The sequence below is a fragment of the Natrix helvetica genome (assembly GCF_964273705.1).
Source record: "Natrix helvetica genome assembly, chromosome: 1".
In the NCBI taxonomy this organism is placed as follows: domain Eukaryota; kingdom Metazoa; phylum Chordata; class Lepidosauria; order Squamata; family Natricidae; genus Natrix; species Natrix helvetica.
This window is the reverse complement of record NC_138548.1, coordinates 142304248-142322978: the sequence shown is the minus strand read 5'-3', so window position 1 is coordinate 142322978 and position 18731 is coordinate 142304248. Positions and strand designations below refer to the sequence as shown.

The window sequence follows — 18731 nt, the reverse complement described above, 5'->3', positions numbered from 1 at the left end:
AATATTTCCTAGGATATTTCATTTTTCTGGAAGAGGGCTAGGTGATAACTTCCTACAATAGGATATTTCATTTTTCTGGGAGAGGGTGATAACTTCCTACAGAAGTATTTCCCAGGACAGTTAATCTGCCTTTAACATGCAATTCTATACATACCTACTCAAATGCAAGCCTCTTTTAGTCAGTTGAAGCACCTTTGCATGCTCCTGCTATTTCATTCTCATAATCGCTATCTGACCTGGTCTCCCATATGCTCATAAACCCATCAAACCAATTAGGTTCTTCAACCTGTAACTTGGTCGTCTAGTACCTTGCACTCAGTTACCAGCTCAAGAATTAGACATTCTTCGCATCGTTCTCTTCCAGGAACACAAAATACTTATAAAGAGGGCCGTTTCCGTTCATTAAATCCACCCGCCCCAATACCTCAGCTCTTTATACCGCTGCATCGGAGGCTTAAGGGAGGTCCCCGCCCCCAACATACACGCATTTTTTTCCCCAAAATGCAGGATTGCTTTATTATGGGAAAAGCCGGGAATCGCTTGGGATTTCAAGCCGGCCCGAGTGGCAGCATTAAGCAAACCAGGAAGCGAAGCCACCCCACGGTTTTGATTTATAGTTCTGCGGGAAGCGTTTGTTAAGCAGTCGGGTTTGTCTTGCCACTTGGGTGAGATCACTTCCGTCGGGTTTAAGCGCGAAAAAAAAAGGTCATTCTGGTTAGCAGCCGAAAAAAAACCGAAGCTTTTGCTGTTTGGGCGAATGAGGTTTGGTGAGGAATTCTTTACTTGGTTTTGTGCGCAGTGGAATAGCAAATTAGCCTGTACCCCTGGACTGCATTGGTGCCCCTAAATGAACTTGGCAATGTGCTCTCTCGCTCTTTATTGCATGGCACTAGCTCCTGGAATTGCTGCTTTGGAAACCAAGATTAAACCTTTTCTTGGATTTTCCTGCCCGTTGTCCTATATCTAGGACAGACACTCATTGAATTTAGTGCAAAACTAGGCTAAAAGGGAGTTGGGTAGTTTGTAGTTCAGCATGTTTTGTAAATTCAGCTGCTGGCTTAACTTTATGTTAAGCTTTATTTGGGCACAAGTGCTCCCTGTCTTTAAAGTGGATTTAGTACACTGTATGGACTTAGTGGGAGTTTGATGTCTTGGATGGACCCATTATTGTAAAAAAAAAAGCAGCTCACTCTCTAAAATATAACTTATTTTTAGTCAATTAAACACAAATAATCTCACTGGATCTCTATGATATTGCTGCAAGTTTAGCCTATGATGGTTAAAAGGAGTTGGAGGAATCTCTATATCCATTTTAATTATTGAGTTGTTACTAGGTCAAAGGGAATGAGAAAAGTATGGCTGAAATATAGTTAAATGGTGCTGTGTGAAAAAATATATAATTCCCAAACTTCCTAAAATTAATCTGACTTTCTTAAACAAAGGCCAGTGTATTCTGAGTAGAGCAGGGGTGTCCAAACTTGGGAACTTTAAGACTTGTGGACTTCAACTCCCAGAATTCTCCCCAATTCTGGGAGTTGAAGTCCACAAGTCTTAAAGTTCCCAAGTTTGGACACTCCTGGAGTAGAGGCTGAGACAGGGCTGAATTACTGCTAATTTTTACAAGTAGTCCTTGATTTACCTCCACAGTTGATATTTCTGTGGCTAAGTAAAATAGTTGATAAGTGATTTTGACCTATTTTATGACCTTTCTTATCAGTTGTTAAGTGAACCACTGCAGTTTTTAAGTTAGTAACATGGTTGTTGGAAGTTGGCTGGGAAAGTTGCAAAATGGTGATCATGTGACTGGGATGCGGCAGTTGTCCTAAATGTGCAAAAAGTTGGTGGATCATGTGATCACAAGAATGCTGCACTGGTCAAGAGTGTGAGGACTGATCATAAGTCACTTTTTTCAATGCCTTCATAATGGAATGGTTGTGAAGTAAGGATTATCTGTACTGACTAAAATGTTCGGGTAGAGAAATCAGGAGTATCTATTCCTTCCTTAGCCATGAAAACTGGTTGAGTGAATTTGGTGTGCCATTCTCTTATCAGCCCAATCCACCTCACAGGGTTGTTTGGGGGGGAACAGAACAGTGGCGAAGATACTGAGCTTGTGGGTCAGAAAGGTTGGCAGTTTGGCGGTTCGAATCCCTTGCGTCTCCTAACGGGGTGAGCTCCCGTTACTTGTCCCAGCTTCTGCCAACTTAGCACTTCGAAAGGATGTAAAAAATTGCAAGTAGAAAACTAGGAACCACCTTTGGTGGGAAGGTAACAGTGTTCCGTGCGCCTTTGGTGTTTAGTCATGCAGACCACATGACCACGGAGAATGTCTTCAGGCAGTGCTGGCTCTTCGACTTAGAAATGGAGATGAACACTGCCCCCTAGAGTCGGGAACAACTAGCACATATGTGCGAAGGGAACCTTTACCTTTACAGTATAATACAATAGGACTTAACTAGATGTTTCAACACTGCACCCCAGAAAATAACTACCATATGTATCGTTTTCATTGTATATGGCACGGGTATCAAACACGCTGCATCATGTTCCCATCACATGACATTTCCTGACATTTTCCCCCTTCGCGGACCTGGAGCGGGCATGGCCTGCACATGACACATCCAGCCTGCGGGCTGCCAGTTTGACATCCCTGGCATATGGCCTCTCTTGTGGAAACGTCTTAATATTTTAAATAAAGCCAACTTGTGATTGAAATGAAAAGAAATTCTACTTCAATGAATTCTAATGAATTGCTATTCTACAGCAGGGCAAGTTTGAAATGCATTGACTTCAACTCCCAGAATTTCCAAGACAGCCATGCTGGCTGGGGAATTGTGGTTGCCAACTTTGGGAAGCCCTGTTCTACAGACATAAACACTAGCATATTAATACTGGCAATATCAAAATACACTGAAAAAGCAAAGTAGGTTGACTAAAAACAGGGACTAGCACATTTTTAAATCACCAAGAATGAAAGGAAAAATTGAAACCAATTTCAAGAATGAAATCTTTATTAAATTTAATAAAGGCTTCTTCCTACTTTTTGTATGTTTTTAGAACCTTATATTTGTCTATCAATTTCTTTTTAATCTCTTTTTGTGGAATTTTGGAGCTTACATATTTTACTATTATAATAAGAGTGGTGGATGGCATTATTTTCTATTCTCTGTGGTCTCCAACATTCTGGATTCTCTTGCTTTTTTTTTTTTAGTATAGACTCTTTTTATTCAAGTTGTATGAGAGAGGTTGAAAATCAGCAGAAGAAAATTTTGGTACAGCAATAATGAGAACATATTTGATTTATAACTCTCTAGAACATTTAGAGCAAATGTTGGACTCTATTCCGCAGAACACAGCTGGCAATACAATGGCGTCCCTGGAAATTTCAACAGGCCATTGAAAGTTAAGTTATGAACATCAGAAAAAATTAAATCAAGAGTAATTAGACAAGTATAATTTCCAGACATTTGGAGAAAAACAAAACAAAATAGAAATTTGAGAAAATAAATATATAGAACATTTTTTTCTTATCAGACCTAAATGTAAATTATTGTATTGGCTTAATATAGAATGCATCTTAATTTATGATACATTGGCATATTTGTTTGATTTACAACGCTTTATTCATATTTAAAAAACCTCAACAGATGGCTTTCACATAAGAATATTTTGGCTTTATTCCAAAGAATCTTGTTTAATAGGACTTACTCCCAAGTATACTGGGAATGTGGTATTCTTGAGGATGCAGTCTTGAGGACTAGCAGATTCCAATTTGAGTTGCAGGAAGAAGTAATCAGGATCACCACTTTTGCTACTACATCACAGATAGCAAGACCACAGAAATCTGATTCTATGAATTGAGGGAATTCTTAGAGCTAATATCACAACTCCATTAACAAGAAAAAAAATTAATGCAAGTAGTCCTCAAGTTACAACTATTCATTTAACAACAGATTAAAGTTACAGCAGCCTTGGAAAAGGTGACTTACACATCCTTGAAGTTATGACTGGTCTTTCAGACCCACGATCGGGTGATTGCAATTTGGGCACTTGGCAACTGGCTCGCAGTTCCTATTGCAATGTCTTGTGATTACGATTTGCGAACTTTGCAGATGGACTCCAACAAACCAAGATAATTGGGCAAGCCAGATTCACTTAGCTACATTAGTCACTTAACCATGTGATTCTCTTAACAACCATGGTAAAAATGATCATAAAATATATTCCTTGTGTTATTTTTTTTTTACAGCTTATAAACTTCTTGGATTTTGAGAACCTGCTCTTTTGCTTATACCAGTTATGTCATGTTTGTTAATGGATTGTAATTAATTGCTAGTATTATCTTTTCATCTTTTTTACAATTACAAGCTACATTACTTTTTATGATGTTCAAGTTACGTGAGCTTTTCTATTACTGTCTTCTCATCAACAGTGAATTTACTGTTGAATAAATACACTGCCCCCATTGGCACTCTGGTTACAATATCGTTTGAAAGATATTTTATTTTATTTTGTGTCTATATATGCACCCAGATGCAAACAAACACACACACTCCTGTGTGGCTAATTTAAGAATAACAGAAGAACAGAGTGGGAAGGCACATTGGAGGTTCTTCCAGTCCAATCCCCTGTCAGGCAGGAAATCTTATACCATTTCAGACCAATGGTTTATCCAATCTCTTCTTAAAAACCTCCAGTGCTGGAGCACCAGAACTTCTGGAGGCAAGTTGTTCCACTGATTAATTGTTCTAACTGTCAGGAAATTTCTCCTTAGTTCTAGATTATTTCTCTCTTTGATTAGTTTCCATCTGTTGCTTTTTATCATGCCCAGATTCTTTCCTTATTGTGATCTGTGTATAATGCTATTCCCTATGTTGTCTTCAACATTGCTGAAAAGTAATGAAGAATAGTGCTGAATTTTTAATAAAACTTCTTTTTTTTACTTTTGCTAGAATAAAGATGGCAACTATTATCCAGGAGAGTCCTAGAGTTGGAATGTCACGTTCAAATTCTGATGCTGATGAAGAATTTTCTTATCTACCTGAGAAACTAAAGGAAAAACTGCTCCCTTTTCAGAAGAAAGGAATTATATTTGCACTAGAAAGAAGTGGCAGGTGAAATTATCTTAAAGATGTGTGGTGGTGAAGTTGTTTCTAAAATACAACCTCTGGCCTATTATATTGAATGGAAATTTTGTACAAAATGTTTACTGAAGTTTGGGATTTGGAATCTTGAACACTATTAATGTCAAATTGTTGAAGCTGAACCTAAACGTAATTCTACTTTTTCAGTTTGGATTCCAAATCACTGGTCTGTAAATAGTGGTCCTTGATAAAACTTGGCATGCATTTTATTTTTCTATTTTATACTTTATACCGTGATTCCCCGAAAATAAAACAGGGTCTTATTTTCTTTTGACCCCCAAAGTAAGTGCTTGGCCTTATTTTCAGGGAGGTCTTATTATTTTTGAGGTGCAGGAGGCGGCGGGCGTGGTTATGGCTGCTGCTGTGTTGCAATATTTTCAAGGGGGCTTATTTTCAGGGAACCAGAGTACTTTTTTGTTTTTCTTTTATTTTTACTTTTTCTATTTTTATTTTACAAATAATCTAAGATGGTGATTGTATCCAACAAACCTATTTTCCTCATAACAACAACCTAGGAGGTGGGTTGGGCTGAGAGAGAATGACTGGCCCAAGGTCACCCAGCAGCTTTCATGGATAAGATGGGATTTGATCTCATGATCTCCCACTTTTTAGCCAAGAGCCTTAACCATTAGATCAAACTGGCTCTCTCTATATTTGTCTTATTTTATTGTAGATACTTAGAATACAATCAAGAGTTAAAAAAAAGAGGTTTGCAGATGGTATAAAACTGACTAAAAATGCAAAGTAATGTTAGATTAGTGCTGCTTTTTTTAAAGTAAATTGTATCAGTTTAAACAGTTGCGTCAATCTGCAATAATTAACAACAAATGCCAGTATAATATGAATCGTTGATCAAAGTGAAGAATTAACAAAGATTTCTGGGTATCAAAAATTCAATCCTTATTTCGTAAATTAAACAAAATCTTAAGTATTAAACCAATAAAGGAAACCCAACTTGGGGGTGTAGCATATCGCTATAGATAGAACTATAACCTATGAATGGTTTCTAAGATTAATTAAATTATATTTAACAATTGTTTTTTTAAATACAAAGTTATTTTTATATTGATGCCTACTCCAGCGTCTTAAGATGGTGTTCTTCTATAGAAGAACTTATGTGATTTTCAGTAAAAAGCATAAAGTGTCCTGGCAGTTGTTAGCTGTTAGCACATTTATATGGAAATATAAGAATTAACAGACTAATAGCTGATTGGAAAGAAAATTCAATCTTTAAAATTTGTTCAATTCTGTCATAAATAATCTTTCAGAATTGTTGAGCATAATATTTCCACTAGGGGAAAAAGTAATCTGAACTGATTATTGTATTTCCAGTAATTTTTAGAAAACTGATTGTCTATTGTAGCAGCCAGTATTAGAGTAATATTCCAATGGTAAAATATCTTGTGAGTCTGATAGTCACACTAAATTTAATATTTGCTATTTCCATTAATACAATGAGCCACAGTGGCGCAGTGGTTAGAGTGCAGTACTGCAGGCTACTTCTGCCTGCTGGCTGCCTGCAATTTGGCAGTACGAATCTCACCGGGCTCAAGGTTGATATAGCCTTCCATCCTTCCGAGGTGGGTAAAATGAGGACCCAAATTGTTGGTGGCAATATGCTGACTCTGTAAACTGCTTAGAGAGGGCTATAATAAAGCACTGTAAAGTGATATAAGTCTGAGTGTTATTGCTATTAATATTCCCATTGTTGCATATCATTCATCCTGTTTAAATGTTGTACCCATTTATTCATAGTCTTTAACTTGTTCAGTTTCTGAATTATATTCCACTGATAATTTGTCAGTAAAATTTGTTCCCCGAAAGTTATGAATTTGGTTTACAGGTTTTTCAAATTCAACTTTATCAAAAAGTATCTGACCATTTAACCCACTCCAGCACACCTGACACAAGCTATGAAAAAGATAATATTTCCATGCATCAAAAACATTTCAGAAATAACCAACAGACTCTTATCACAGTAGTACTCTTATTGTGTACGTAGTAGTACACAAACCAATGCGAAAACTACAAATTATCTTAAGTTAAAAAAAAGACCCATTAGCTACCAAAGAAAAAACAGGCATCAGGTACAACATACTGTAAAAGGACTGTAACAGCCACTATCTAGAACAAACAGGCAGTAGTCTAGCAAGAGCGCATCAATGCACACTAATTAATAATCAGAAGACATGTAAATTCCATAATATGACAATACATGGAGAGACTTAATCATAATTTCAACTGGGCAGCTGTGATCATCCTAGACCAAGCTAAATGCAAAAACTCTACAGAATTCCTAGAAGCTTGGTATTTCAGACAGATCAGCCATCAATAAGCACATAGAGATAAACAACATTTACACATCATTTAAAAGAGACAATAAAAAAGCTAAAAAGGAAACAAAGGCCAGAACACCACCTTCTCCTAGGTGCTGCTTCGAGTGTCCAAGCATGGGTTCACTTCAACTTGCTGCCCAAGGACTGAGTTCAAATCTTTGTGTAGCCATGCCTCCTGCTCCCCTCAGGAGCTCAGCTTTAAAAACTCAGTCGCCCTAAAAGGACGCAGTTGGGGAGTTCAGACCTTGAGCAGCAACTTGAACTCTCCAAACAGTTAGTGTAGCCTCTTTTCTTATTTTTGTGTTTAGCAGATAGTGTTAGGATCATTCCAAAGCTAACTGAATAAAGTTCACACCTAATTGAAGCGTGGAACAGGTGCTCGGAGCACGGCTGCCTTCCGTGACCACCGCGATTGAGGCACCACCGGGAGGCTCGTCAGCGGCTGCTGGCGAGCTCTGAGGGCAGGTAGGCAGGTAGGGAACCCTCCAATTTCGCTGCAGGTGTTTTAAAATTAGAATGGAGGCTCTACTGAGCTCTCCGACCTGCAGGCAGCTCCCCGGTGCACTCCGTAGCTTACGGTGGCCATTTTGAAAAGGAAAAAAAGCGGCACGCTTTATTTTCAAGCCGTTTGCTTTGCCGCAGCCTAGTTCCACAGCAGATCGCCCCTGGGAGGGCTTTTTAATTTGAGATCTCACTCTGGGTCTCCGGGCAGGTCTCCCCCTCCCCAGGAAGACTACTGAAAGCGGCTGCAAGGTGTTTGGCTCTCTCGGGCCATTCTTTGCTTTACCACTGTGCAGATCTGTAGTGCCTCGGAACTTTTGTTTTGGCGCCAAAATATTGCTGACTGTTGCTGATCCAGGCAAGGTCCCATTTTCCTCTGGGAAATAAATTGAAAGGGCAGACTTCCAGAGCTATTGCATTATTGGGATCCTCTCATCTGTAGGTCTGACTGTGCAAAAGTGTAACATGGCCAACAAGAACGTGCCTGAAGCCAGGGATCAAGCTGCGCCTCCTCCTAACAAACGCAGCAGGCCTAACCCTACTGCCAAAGGGAACAGTGCAGGCTGCCCTGCAAAAGGGAAACAGCCCCAGGCCAAGAAAGCCTCCAAAGATGCAGAAAAGATGGCAGAAAGGAGACAGAAGGCCCTGGAGAAACAGTTCCAGAAGGCAGCTAGTGCCCAAGGACAAGCTGTGCAAACCAGGGAACCACCTATTCCACTAGTTTCTGCAGACATTCCCTTGGTGCAGACTTCACGGGAGGCCTCCCCTTCTCTGGCAGACGATGGGGATTTTGGATTCTCTCCCAATCCTTCCAGGGCTTCCCCCTGGTCTCTTATTTCCTCTCTGGAGGAGGTAGATTTGGAAGAGGCCTGCTCCCTAATGGGGGAAGAGGCTCCCCCCGCTGGTCCTGCAGCTAGGGAGGCTCCTGAGTTACCCCTAGCAATGCAGGAGGTGGTTGAACAGGCAATATTTACAGGGGATTGCCAATGGCATCCAACAACTGGGTTTATCCTTGCCCCTCCTGAGCAAAGCCAAAGCTAGAAGACAGAACACTGGAGTTCTACCCCAACCCTCTGGGGCCTCCCCTCCTGCCTCCTCAGCGGTCAGCGAGGTGTCTGATGAGGAGGGTGGAAAGGATGCCCCTGATCTGTCGGAGGACGAGAATCCGGCCCCCGACGCCCCCGCATTCTCTGGCCTATTTAAGCCCACGATGTTCAAGGCCATTCTGACCAAGGCTAGGGCTTCATACATCCAAATGGGTCTTCCTGCCCAATCGGATAAGAATGAGACGGATCAGGGTAATAAGGAGACTATAGGGCCGGGGGACCCAGGCGCAGGCCTCTTTAAAGAAATCACTCCTCCCCAGGAGTTGGTTCCTGTGCTGCAGCTGTTCCTGGATATCATCCAGCGACAATGGCTTCAACCTGGGTCATTGGCCAATCCTAGTGGGGTGGACAAGAAGCTCTACTCAGTAGAAACAGCCATGGAGGAGCTCTTGAAGCTCCCACAAGTGGATGACCCCATAGTGGCTCTGACCTCCAGTTCGGCCCTCCCAGCCGATCTGCTGGAGGGTTTGAAAGTGGAAGGCAAGAAGGTGGAGAAAGCCTGTTATAAAACTCACATGGCCACTGCGTGGGCCATGAAGACCTCCTCCTCCTCTTCCTACTTCAGCAGGGCAGCTCTATTTTGGCTTCGCAAGTTGTTAGCCCACCTCCCTGCTGGTGATACTAGGTCACACCAGGACGTGAATAAAATCATCGCAGCGGTCGAGTACTCGGCCGATGCTTCACTTAACGCCACAAAATTTTCATCAAGGGCTGTGGCCTCTAATGTGACCACCCACCGTTTGCAGTGGTTACGACACTGGCAGGCAGACATGAAGGCTAAGTGGAAGCTGGCTTCGGCACCCTTCAAGGGTGGCAAGCTATTTGGGGAGGCCTTGGACTCTGTCCTGATTGAGTCCAAGGACAAATGGAAGATTTTACCAGCGGTCACCAAGAAACAGGACTGCAAAGGTTAGCCCTATTTTTGTAGGCAGTCCTTTCGGAACAATGACTCCCCTTCCATCTCGGAGAGCTTTGCTAGGTCCTATTCTCAATCACAGGACCGCATCCAGGATAGGGCATTCTTCAGGGACAGACCCAGGCAGCAAGGGAACTGCAGATCCTTTCGAGGGGGGTTCTCCAAGTGACCATCACCGGTCCTCTCCCATCGGGGGTCGGCTACAGCTTTACACCGACCAATGGGAGGAGACAACGACGGACACTTGGGTACTGAACACCATCCGTCACGGCCTCACCTTAGACTTCCTATCCCTTCCTCCTTGGTCCTTCATTCGTTGCCCCATCCCACAGTCGCCCCCAAAGCGACTAATGATGCAGGCGGAGATCCAGCACCTACTAGACATAGCAGCCATAGAGCAGAAAGATCCTCTTTCTGGTCCCCAAAGCATCAGGAGGGGTGAGAGCCATCCTGGACCTCAAAAAGCTCAACAGCCACATAGCATACAAGCGCTTCAAGATGCAGTCCCTCCAGACCATCTTGGTTGCATCAGGCAGGGGGACTTCCTGACTTCAATCAATCTGAAGGAAGCATACCTGCATGTTCCCATTCATCCAGTGCATCGCAAGTTCCTGAGGTTCCAGTTTGCAAACCAGCATTATCAATACAAGGCTCTCCCCTTCAGCCTATATTCGGCCCCCAAGACTTTCACCAAGCTCCTGGCTGCTGTTGCTGCACACCTCAGGACTCGTCTGCTGAGGATCGTTTGCTACCTGGATGACATCCTGTTAATGTCGGCGTCCAGATAGAGGGCGTGTCAGGATCTCAACGCCACCGTCCACTCACTACAACAACATGGCTTCTCTGTCAACCTGGAGAAGAGCCACCTGGAGCCTACCTCCAGGATTCAACACCTGGGCACCGTGATCGACTCCAGAACCTGCAGGGTCTTCCTCATGCAGGAAAGAAGGGACAGCATCGCATCCCTCGTCCGCCAGGTCAGGACATCCAGGTCAGCTCCCATGGTCTCAGCTGCTGGGGAAGCTGATCTCGTGCATCTCTGTTGTTCCATGGGCGCGGCTGCATACACGAGAACTCCAGTGGGTTTCTTCTCCCCATACAGCGATGCATGGCCAGCAACTCCAAGAAGGTGGTCACCGTCCCCCCAAGAGTGGTTCGGTCGCTCGGGTGGTGGCAATTCTCAGCACTGACGAGGGGGGCCCTCTTCAAGGAACCAGAGCACCTAGTCATAACAACAGATGCCAGCTTGTACAGCTGGGGTGCCCACCTACAGACTCATGTGGCGCAGGGCAGGTGGTTGCAGGCGGAGCTCACCCACAACATCGATTGGCTGGAGCTCAGCACCGCCAGACTTGCCCTGCGCCACTTCCGTCGGTTCATTGAGGGCCGTCATGTCCTCATTCTGATGGACAACATCGCCACCAAGGCTTACATCAATCATCAGGGTGGCACTCGCTCAATAGCCCTGATGTCAGAGGCAGAGGCGATGGGGTGTTGGGCAGAATGCCACCTCGAATCCTTGAGGACGGACCACATCTCCGGGGAGGACAATGTGACAGCGGACTGGCTGAGCAGGCATCAGCAGCTTGGAGTGGCAGCTACATCCATCTCTGTTCCACCAGCTGATGCAGAGGTTCGGTCTCGACCTGTTTACCACTCCCGAAAATGCTCAGCTCTCCCGGTTCTTTTCAAGGTTCCAATGCCCCGACGCAGAAAGGATGGACGCTCTTCGGTGCCACTGGCCCCCGGATCTACTGTACGTGTTTCCGTCCCTCCCTCTAATACCTCAGGTGATCAGGAAGATTCTACAGGAGGAAGCCGAGGTACTGCTCGTGGCTCCGCACTGGCCAAGGAGGTCCTGGTTCGCCGACCTTGTCAACCTGTTGGTGACCAAGCACTGGAACATTCCTCAGGAGCTGGTCTCCCTCTGCCAGGGGACCATCACTCACCCGGACTTTCAATGGCTTCAATTGGCCGTGTGGCACTTGAGAGGGAACTGCTGAGGCAAGACAACTTTTTGGACAAGGTGATCCACATCATCCAGGTGTCCAGGAGACCATCTACTGTACGAATTTACGAGGTGACATGGACCAGTTTTTCCTCCTGGTGTCACTCCCATCAAATCAACGCCACAGCTGCGACAATTCCGCAACTTCTGGACTTCCTACAGGAGGGTTTGGACAAAGGTCTCTCCCCCAACACACTTCGAAGGTAAACTGCAGCCCTGGCCACCATCTTATCCAGAGATGACTCTCAACCACTCAGCAGACACCCAAGGGTTCGCAGCTTCCTGAAGGGGGCTACCAACTTACTCCCTCCGACGGTGCACCGTTAACCAACTTGGGACTTACCAATTGTCTTGCAGACCCTAACATCACCGCATTCGAACCCATTCGCTCGGCTAGTTTACGACATCTGTTGCTCAAAACTGCATTTCTCATCGCCATTACCTCAGCGCGCAGAATCTCAGAACTGGCTGCGCTCTCTGTGAGGGAGGACCTTTGTATCATACATTCAGACAGGGTCATTCTGAGATTGGACCCTAACCCTAACCCAGCCTTTTTACCTAAAATTAACAGCTTATTCCACAGAACGCAGGAGGTGATCCTCCCCGCACCCTAGCCATCCCAGGGAGCTGGTTTGGCACACACTGGATGTGTGCCGAGTTGTGCGGGTGTACAAAAAGAGAATGGCCTCATTTCGCAAGTCGGAATCATTCTTTGTGTCATTCCAATCTACGTCAATGGGCAGGAAAGTGTCATCTTCCACCATTGGCTGCTGGCTGCGTGCATGCATAAAGTTGGCTTACGAACAGCAAGCCAGGCCTGTTCTTCCTTGTATAACTGCACACTTCATGAGGAGCGCTGCGACAACAGCTGCCTGGGCCACTCAGGCACCCTGTCAGCGTTCCAAGTATCATGCAGAATTAAATCAGAATCCAAGACAAAACTTTCCTTAAAGTTCCAATTTAATAAGTCAGACATCTTAGCACATCTGTTGAATTCCAACTCTTGATTTGCTTCCTGGAATTCCACCCAGTTGAAAGTTCATGATCTATCCCCACACCCAGATGATTCTGTTCCCACTGCTGTCTGGGAGTTCAACGACAAAGTCCATTGCGACCTCTTCCCCTGGTCAATTAGGGCTGGTCACTCGTTGTCCAGGGGACTTCTCCGGCAGTTGTTTGGGCTTTTCCTCCTCCGAGGCCTCCCCCCTTCGTCACTTTAAGTTGGGGATCATCTTCTAGAGGTTGTTTGCCCTTTTCCTCCTCCGAGGCCTCCCCCTTGGTAGGACTCTTCGTCATCTTAAATTGGGGATCCTTTTCCAGAGGTTGTTTGTCCTTTTCCTCCTCCGAGGCCTCCCCCTTGGTAGGACTCTTTTTTTTTTTTTTTAACAAACATTTTTATTGGTTTTTCAACATTTATAGGGAAAAGGGTAAATGGACAGGTATACAAATTATGGCAGTTGCAGAGTGTGACAGGCGCCCCTCTCTCCATACTCATAGTATACATTTATATATAATGCATTGGTATATAATTGATTACAATCAGCATATTAGTTCTGTTACTAAATTCAATCAGATTAGACATTACAATATAGAATCCAGATATAATTCCATTATCACTTTCGGTCAGTTTATAATAATATGATTTTCTTGTTTATTTTTGTGATCTGAGTCTTCTTGCTATTGCCCCATCTCCCTCCACTGGCAGAGCTCTGGCCCCTCCCGTGTCCTGCGTGTCCGCTGTAGTGTCTCGTGTTTTTTCTAGGAGTGTTTTGTTTTTTTCCATAAAGGCCTGCGCCTCTATGGGTGAATTGATTCTAATTCTTGTCTCCTCCCAGAATATCAGCATACCTTCAGGCATCAACCATCTAAACCACACCCCTTTCTGGTATAATTTATTCGCTAATTGCGAATAATTCTTCCTTTTTTCTCTAATCTTCTTAGGGATCTGCTTCAGAATGGTTATCTCCATATCATGGTATGTCAATGCTTGCCCCCTTTGTACACCCAGAATTTCATCTCTTGTGCTTTTTCTAAGAAATTTAATGTGAACCTCCCTGGGTACATTGTGAGTTCTAGCATAAGCTGAGTTCACTCTAAACCAGGTCTATATCCCACCCCATCTGTTGTTTTTCTTTATGTGTGTAGTCAGCCAGGATGTTTATCATGATGTCCCTTATGTTTTCCCCATCTTCTTCTATAACATTTTGAAATCTAAGGTAATGGGACATTCTCTCAAATTCTATTTTCATCTGTTGGATGTCAAGATCTTTGTTCCCTTTCTGCACAGCTTCTACCCCCCCCTCACCTCCTCCACCCCCCCTTCCACAAGATTCAGTCTTTGTGAGTTCTTATATATTTGGGCTTGATTTTCTTTAATTTCATCTTTCATTTCCCTTAGCTGTTTCTTGATTTCCTCCTGGCCCTGTAAAATTTGTTGAAGCATTTGTTGAAAGTCCATCTCTGTAGTCTTATGTTGCATCAGTTCTGTTATCTTTGACTGTGTGGCTGGACTGGATGTTGCGGATGTTGGAGCAGAAGTGGCAAAGCCAGGTTTTCCAGGAGGGGGTCTTTTGGATGCCATCCTTTATAACGTTAGAAGTTCAGTCCAAATATGAAGTAAACAGTTAGAAAAGAAGGGTAGCCAGGTGAATCCGGGAGCAGAAGAACCAGGCAGAAGAGAGTCTCTCCAATAAGTCTGGCAATAGATAGAAAATTTCCCCTAGAAGGTTTAAAAAATACCAATCCACAAGAGATTCCTCTGGGAGACACGGAGACAAAGACCGGAAGCCTGAATTTTAAAGGTGGAGTCAGGTTTCAGAGTTCATAAAGACAACGGAAGTGTGCCATCTTGCCCTGCCAGTTTTGGGCACAGAGGCATAACAAAGTTTTAAAAAGTTCCAAAAGTCCTCAAATCATTGTAATATGTAGGATTAAATTGAAAAGAAAATCATCTCAGCCTAAGTGAGGCTTCATTCGTTGGCTCTCCCCCCTCCTCCTTCCCCGGGGGCTGAGAGCAAAATTGTTCCTCGCCGCTTGTCCAAGGGGGGGGAAAAACCCCCCCTCCCTCCAGCCGCACCTCCAAAATGCTCCGAAAGTTATTTTAAAGTTTTAAAAGGCTGAGTAAATCTTCATGCAGAATAAGGGATGAAGAGAGAAGCAACCTCACCGCACTGCAGCTGCTTCCTTCAATTGTTGCATTCTCCAGTCGGCTTATAGCGAGGCGCGAGGCGTAGGAACGCGAAGCGCCCTCCGAGCTTGCTCCCCGGTGCCTTGGGCGCGCGAGAGACCTCCCGCCGGCCGCCGCCGCTGCAGGAGTCCTCCGCGATGCCGCCCCTCCGGCAGGACCCCTCTGCGGGGTGTCCTGTGCCCCCCAAGGAGTGGGGAAGCCCACCGGGGAGCCGGAGCGGGCAAAAAGCTGCCCGTCGCCGCCGGACCCGGCTCACCCCTTGGTAGGACTCTTCATCACCTTAAGTTGGGGATCCTCTTCCAGAGGTTGTTGGCCCAGATGACTCTTTTCTGGTGGCATCTGGGGCCTTCTTTTTACCGCTGTGGTGGTTTGTGTGCACGTTCTTGGCATTGGGGCTGGAGCCAAGCAGTCTGATGCTCTGTGGCCAAGTTGACAGCAATGGTGGCATTTTATTGGCCCCCACGAAGGAAGGAACCTAGTTACATCTCTAAACTTAGGAACCGCCACTTCACATTGTTCTGCTATCCATCCTGCAGCTTCCCCTTTGGTAAACCCTTCTTCCATTGTTGAGAACCTTTCTCTGTAGGAAGGTGGGGTAAGAACCTGTTGGGGCATTGCAGGTGCACATGGTCCTGCCATCCATCCTGCAGGCCTCCCTTTGGTAATCCCTTCTTCCATTGTGGAGATTGCTTCTCTGTAGGAAGGTGGGGTAAGAACCTGTTGGGGCATTGCAGGGGAGACTGGAACCGGTGGGCCACTGCCCGGTTATCTGCCATGGTGCCATCTGCTGAGGGAGGGCAGGTGCCCACTGGCATCCCTTCCATCCATGACCTCGGGTTAAGACCCATCCTGGGGTTGCCTGCTTCACAGGTTGCAGTTCAACCAACGATGGCTTGCTAGGGAGTGTTATGTGCCAAGAACCCCTCTGCTGGCTTGGAGGATTTTTGGGCCAAGTAGGTGCCCTCTGCTGGCTTGGAGGATTTTCCCATGCTGATGGCCACGGAGTTGCCCACTGGAATCTTTTCCATCTTTGCCACCAAAGCCCAATTTGGTGGTGCTTCATTCACAAGCTGCAGCCCAATTTGCGGTGGCTGGCAAGTGAAAGATGCTGGCCAAATCCCTTCTTGCTGGCTGGGTTGAATTTCCCCTTTTGATAGGGAATCTGTCTTCAACTCAGTTGCAGGGTAATAAGTCATTTCATTTATCGCTGTTTGGAAGGAGTAATTATCTCCACTCCAGTCCTCCAGTCCATTGCAGCATTTATTAGTGAAAGGGGGGGGGAGATTGACTCACGTTTGGCTGAAGAAGTTGGTCTGGGAATTCCAAACATCTTGTCGTTTCCAGCTGTGTGCAGAATCTTTCCCCCCTTGCATTCCTCCAGATGATATACCGTATTTATTCGAGTATAACGCGCAAAATTTTATACCCAAAAAAGAAGTCAAAGTTTGGGTGCGCGTTATAAACGAGGGCTGGGCTGGGGTGGCAGTGGCGAATTGTAAATTGTAAATTTCCGGACTGCAGCCTCGATCCCGGCCTCAGGCGGCGCCACGCCGTGCTCAATAGTCGCAACTCAGCTGCCTGCCGCCTTTCCCCTCCTTTGTCTCCCCGCCGCTGCTGCCGCCGTTTAAACCAAGGAATCGTCGCTTGTTCTACCTACAGAAGGTCCAGCACAGAAGCGAAGCCGAAAGAGATCCTTGCGAGGCTCTGCAGGCTTCCTCGGAGTAAGGAAGGCAACAGCTCCCCTCACCCCCCAGAAAGCAGCGGGGCTCGTCGCGATGAAAAAGGCAGCCCTGATGCCGAGGAGAGCCTTGCAAGGAGGCGAAAAGGAAAAGCCCGAAAAGGCACCAAAAGAAGCGGGGGGAGCTTCGCCCGCCTGGTGGGCAGCCATCAAGGCGTTTTCAAAGGCGGCGCCTGGGAGAGATGAGGCGGCGCTCCGGCGGTCCTGTTGCCAGCGTTCGGCGGCAGCAGCAGCGCTCCGACTATTGCTGCCGCTGCTGCCGCCGAACGCTGGCAACAGGCACGCACAGGCTGCCCACCAGGCGGGCGAAGCTCCGCCCGCTTCTTTTGGTGCCTTTTCGGGCTTTTCCTTTCCACCTCCTTGCAAGGCTCTCCTTGGCATCAGGGCTGCCTTTTTCATCGCGACGAGCCCCGCTGCTTTCTGGGGGGTGAGGGGAGCTGTTGCCTTCCTTACTCCGAGGAAGCCTGCAGAGCCTCGCAAGGATCTCTTTCGGCTTCGCTTCTATGCTGGACCTTTAGCCTGCTCTTCCTCTTCTCTATACAGCAATCGCCTACTCATTACAATGCCTCCCGCGAGTTTGGTCTTATTTTGTCTTGACTAGAGCAAAAGCTGGCGCACCTCGCCCCCTTCCCGCCCCGCCGGCGGCAATAGTCATTACTATTACAATGCTTGGTGTGAAACAAAATTTTATACTGATTTTTAATAAAAAATTAGGGGGTGCGCGTTATACACGTGTGCGCGTTATACTCGAATAAATACGGTAAATCTTAATCGGGAATTCCTTCACCTTTGAAGATTTGCAGAGAAGCATTTCATCTCAGCTTCTTATCTCAAAAAGCTTTCTCATAATTGTTCACTGATATTTTAAGCTGACCCGGTCAGCATTGGCAATTCAGCACCCTCCCACCAGCCCCCCCCCCCCGTGCGAGTGGGAGTGCTGGTGATTTATTTTAAAGGGAGAGTTGGAATAATGTCAGCATTCCAAGTATCATGCAGAATTAAATCGGAATCCAAGGCAAAACTTTCCTTAAAGTTCCAATTTAATAAGTCAGACATCTTAGCACATCTGTGGAATTCCAACTCTGATTTTTTGCTTCCTGGAATTCCACCCAGTTGAAAGTTCATGATCTATCCCCACACCCATAAATCCATCACATGGTCCAATCTTCTTCTATGCTGGCATCTACACCCCTCTGCTTCCGGTCAGGTGTTGAGGTGCGGAGACAAAAGATGACCTTGGCTTCTAGAAAAGAATGACAACAACACATTCCACAATTCTACTCCTTTCTATTCCCCCCTCCCAAGTACTATACTAATGGAACAGCATAGGAAAATAATAGAAAGTGTGGCAGGCCAAAGATCCTAAAAGAAACATAACTACAGGCCTGACACACCCATGAGAAGATCTGTCGGGCGGCTACCTTGTCCTCGCCGTCTCCATTCATTCAAAATTACAGACTGGACATCTTCGCCTCGGCTGAGGCTTCCTTCGGAAGGAGGGTCTTGCAACGGGTTCTTGCAATGGGTTCTTGCGGCCCCTGTCAACCGGACCATTCCTTTTTCCCACCTTGGGACCACATAGCTTGGGTATGTCCCATGCTTGGACACTCCAAGCAGCGCCTAGGAGAAAGACTGTTGGCTTACTTGAATGGTCGTTCTCTGGGCGCTGCGGGAGTGTCCAACCCCGCCCTGGAGAATCTTCTTGGACAGATGCAGGACTTTGAAACATAAGACCCAGACTTTTCCATATAGCAACCTTGGATCTGATATCTTCGTTTTTAAAACTGAGCTCCTG

At 45.5% G+C, this 18731-nt stretch overlaps 1 protein-coding gene across 1 annotated transcript in view; it reads left to right on the top strand.

Moving 5' to 3' along the window:
* Positions 1–648: 648 nt before the first annotated feature.
* The window catches only part of ZRANB3 (zinc finger RANBP2-type containing 3), an 89044-nt gene continuing 70961 nt past the window's right edge, over positions 649–18731 (top strand). Inside the window, exons 1-2 of the mRNA XM_081935088.1 lie at positions 649–767; positions 4953–5114. Of these exons, the coding sequence (XP_081791214.1) occupies positions 4960–5114 (155 nt within the window). The 5' untranslated portion in view covers positions 649–767; positions 4953–4959. The remainder of the gene's footprint in view (positions 768–4952; positions 5115–18731) is intronic.